Here is a 3,851-nt window from a genome sequence, read left to right as displayed (position 1 = left end):
AAACCCAGTGGTGTTATTTGCATCTTTATCTGGCAGCAGCACAGTTGGGAGGAGGGCAGCCATGAGAAATGTATTGCAGTCCCAGCACACTCCCCTTCCAGTATTACCTTTAGGCTGCAGACGGCAGGTTTGCGTTTGTAAGCAGTATGGGATATCCAGGGTTACAGTAATCTACATAGATTTTAGGTCTGACTTTACAGTGCAACTGTCACCTGAACTTATGTGGTTAACAAAAAGCACTACTAAAAGAGGGGTTAGGCACTATCCCCATGTAAGTTTTCCTGTCTACATGATTTGATTAGGTACATTTTGACTAAAAAGACAGCTTACATTGCACTTTTTGGCTAGTGGTAAAGCTTCTACTCAATTTAGAACAAAGGCAACAAAATCTTTATTCCAAAATAACCAAGGTCACAGTCCTGTATAGTTACTAGGTTTGATTTTTATGCACATTGTTTCACATCCATTTCCAAATATTTAGTCCTCTGATTCAGATTCCTCCTCATCTTGGCTAATCTGGAAGTAGCGCAGTTCATAAGTTTCTTTGTCAGATGCAACCACTCGAAGCCAGTCACGGAGATTGTTCTTCTTAAGGTATTTCTTAGTAAGATATTTCAGGTACCTTTTTGAGAACTGTTTTTCTGAGACCACTGTGATCTTGTTCTTCAATCGTTCAATATGAACAATATTTCCAAGGTTTCCAGTTTTTCCATTAACCTTCACTCTCTCCTTCAGGAATTGCTCAAAGTTGCTTGAGTCGAATATTCCATCTTCAACTGGATGAGTAAGATCAAGGATGAACTTCCAGCTTGCTTTCTTTGATTTTCTATCTTTCGGCGCCATCTTTCAGATTTGCTAGGGGGCAAAATTTAGAACAGAGGAGGTTATGGTGTGAAGCCAATGATAATGATTATAGGCCTAATATTTACGTAATGTTAATATGAAGGCACAAGAGCTGATATGTTTATTATGAAAAGTATATGTTAAAGACAGTACACATTTAAATGTTGATTGTTATTATGCTACATTGACACCTACCAATGGATATTTTGTAAAGGAAATCCCACAGATTAGACAATGGTTTTGGTGTTAGTTACTTTGTGTGACTGACAATGGACATAGAATGTTTGCCCTGTGACAATACTTGTTAGGCCTTTATAGGACAGAGAGTATTTGCTTTGCCACCTGCAATCTTCTATTGCTTTCTAGTTTCATGACTGTGTATGTGATGGTTGCCTTGTGGAAAAGTTTACACTCAAAAAACCAGTCCTGAGTTTGTTATGGTAATAAGAAATCGTCCTGATTGGTGCACTGGCAAATGTTATGACGAGAGCAGTTGATTTAGCTTATTGTAAAAAGCATTTATTAAGCCCTGCAAGCCTTTCACATTTGGTTGCTATCCCTATGTGTGACAGGCTATAGAAAGATATTTTTAACACATAATCTTAAACATTACTTTAGTAGGCAAGGGTTTTGGCACTGTCCCCCCATTCTAACAAGATCTGGCAGGTGTTACTTGTTAGACCCTGTTGAGAGAGGTTGTATATTGGTTTGCAAGCTGCAATTTTCTAAATATTAGTATTTTATAATTGTATGCATGATAGTTGCCGGTTTTGTGCACTTGAATAGGCCAGTGTTGAGTAAATGTATAGCCAAGAGCTAAGGGTTAAGGCTTCATCGGTGCATTGGGAAAAGTTGTGCCAGATTTCATTGGATTATTCTGCTATAACAAAGCCAGTAGGCCTGGATTACTTATTGTGAACAGCATGTTCTAAGGCCAACAGGCTTTTCGATTATTATGCTGTACTAAAGCCTGTATGTAGGTACGTTGTTACCTGGAATTTCACAGATTACTGTACTAGATGAGGGTTTTGAAGTTGGCGATTCACCTAAACAAACTACGAGTAGAGAAGATATGCATTGCATTAATCTCTGTTATGATATCTTTGGAGAGATAGTATTTTGCTTTGTCAGCTGTAATTGTGTATATATTTGATATTTATGAACTGTGCGGTTGCCTTGTAGAAAGCCTACACTCAGTATATGCATGAGTTGGTTATTGTGACATGATAGTTATGAAGACTAATGGACTGATTGTTTATTATGAAAAGTTACAATCAAGGCAGTAGGACTGCCATTTGGATTATGAATAGCATTTGTTAAAGTCAATAGGCCTTAAGGGTGGGTTAATTAAAGTCTGCAGATCGGTTTTCTGTTACATGGAATCTCAGATTATCTTAGTAGGCAAGTGTTTGGTGTTGGTTACCCATTTGATTAACCATGGGTATGGAACATTTGCACTGTGAGAATCCTGATTTAGCCATCTTAGAAGGGGAATTATTTTGCTTTACCTTCTATAATGCTGCATACATTTGCAATGTTATGACTATGTCGATGTTCGCCTGGAAGGAAAGCTTATGCTCAGTACAATAAGCCTATACCAAAGGGGATGATGGACGGAGCGTTTGAGCAAATCAAACACTCACTCCCAGTCAAATGATATGGGTTTAATCCATCAATATTCTTTAGCTCACTTCACCACCCCAATTCAGACATGGCCATATACAAATCAGTCTGACCCTGTGCCTCATGGGAACAGTCCAGACTAAACTGCCAAGCCATGCCTTCCCTGGACTGGAAACCAGCTTCCGAGGACCGGTTTCAGATTTATAATCCTCATCAGCCAGGCTATCTGAATCCAGTGGTGGAGTGATCAAGGCACCCACGTCTGGGCATACCCTGCCAACTTAAATGTAAATGTATTTGAGCTTATATAGCGCACAGCTACCCGCAGTGGGTTTCCCGGCGCTTTCTTAGGGAACCCGTCCTGGTATTCCCCTGTGAGATAACCCCGGCAGGGTATACACAAGGTGAAAGCCAGGCATCCCGCCGCGAGGGGCCGTTGTGGAGATTAAGCAAGCTATTGCCCAGAGTCACAGAGTGTGAACCCGTGAGTCGAGAAGGCACCGGAGCGAGAATTATCGAGTCCGTGGAGTTTTTAGCCCAAGACCCGCCGAGGCGGGGAATTGAACCCTGGTCCAGGGCCGATCTCAGCTTCCGGGTCTGCCGCCTCTAACCCCTGAGCCACACTTCTCCACAAACTTAGGGCGAACAAAGTGATACCAAAGGGGATGATGGACGGAGTGTTTGAGCAAATCAAACACTCACCCTCAGTCAAATGATCTGGGTTTAATCCATCACCATTCTTTAGCTCACTCCACCACCCCAGTTCAGGGTAAACTACCATTACTAAGCGGCCTCTAATTCGAGTTACCTTTTCTTAGCATCTTTTACTTTGCAGGTACATTTACTACGCATGCTTTTTGTACGCATGCTACTACTACGAAAATACCGTTACTTCGCTGGTACCCTTACTTCGCAAGATACCGTTACTAGGCAACTATAATTACTTTACACCTTAGGGAAAAAGAAGAAGAGAAGCATGCAAGTTTGCTGTACAGATCAATAAAATGAAAAAAAAATACCTTACAAGATGAAATGTCTGTCTCTGTGGTCCGAAGGAGGGTGAATGAGTTGAGGTTATAGTCGAAGTTCTGCCTGAATCTGAGGTCCGATGGTAGGTGAAGGAGTTGTGGTTATGGTGCGTATTAAAAAAATAGCAAAGGGCACATCCAGAAGTTACCGGCAAGCAACAAGTCAAAGGATTGAAATGTAAAAAACTTCCTTTTTCTTTTTTTAGTAACATTAAGGCACGTAGACGAAACAACGTAAGTATGTCATTAGGAGGTTTGACGCGGAATGAAAGAGAAGAATAGAAGAGCACGGTACAGGTAAGAGATTTAAAAAGAAAAATGTATTTGTATGTCGAGGTAATACATAATAGAAGGAAA

At 40.7% G+C, this 3,851-nt stretch overlaps 1 protein-coding gene across 1 annotated transcript; it reads right to left on the bottom strand.

Moving 5' to 3' along the window:
• Positions 1 to 367: 367 nt before the first annotated feature.
• On the bottom strand, positions 368 to 862 carry LOC147729163 (ribosomal protein eL22-like). The gene has a single exon (XM_086959472.1). It carries the CDS (start codon positions 841 to 843, stop codon positions 478 to 480), a length of 366 nt encoding a protein of 121 aa, XP_086815598.1. The 5' UTR covers positions 844 to 862; the 3' UTR covers positions 368 to 477.
• Positions 863 to 3,851: the final 2,989 nt, after the last annotated feature.

The sequence above is a fragment of the Lissotriton vulgaris genome, chromosome 2_2 (assembly GCF_964263255.1).
Source record: "Lissotriton vulgaris chromosome 2_2, aLisVul1.2, whole genome shotgun sequence".
Taxonomy (NCBI): Eukaryota; Metazoa; Chordata; class Amphibia; order Caudata; family Salamandridae; genus Lissotriton; species Lissotriton vulgaris.
This window is presented reverse-complemented; position numbering and strand designations above follow the sequence as displayed.

Bases quoted from the DNA above. Each gene is read 5' to 3' on its own strand.
- LOC147729163 (XM_086959472.1), bottom strand. From the start codon at position 843: ATGGCGCCGAAAGATAGAAAATCAAAGAAAGCAAGCTGGAAGTTCATC.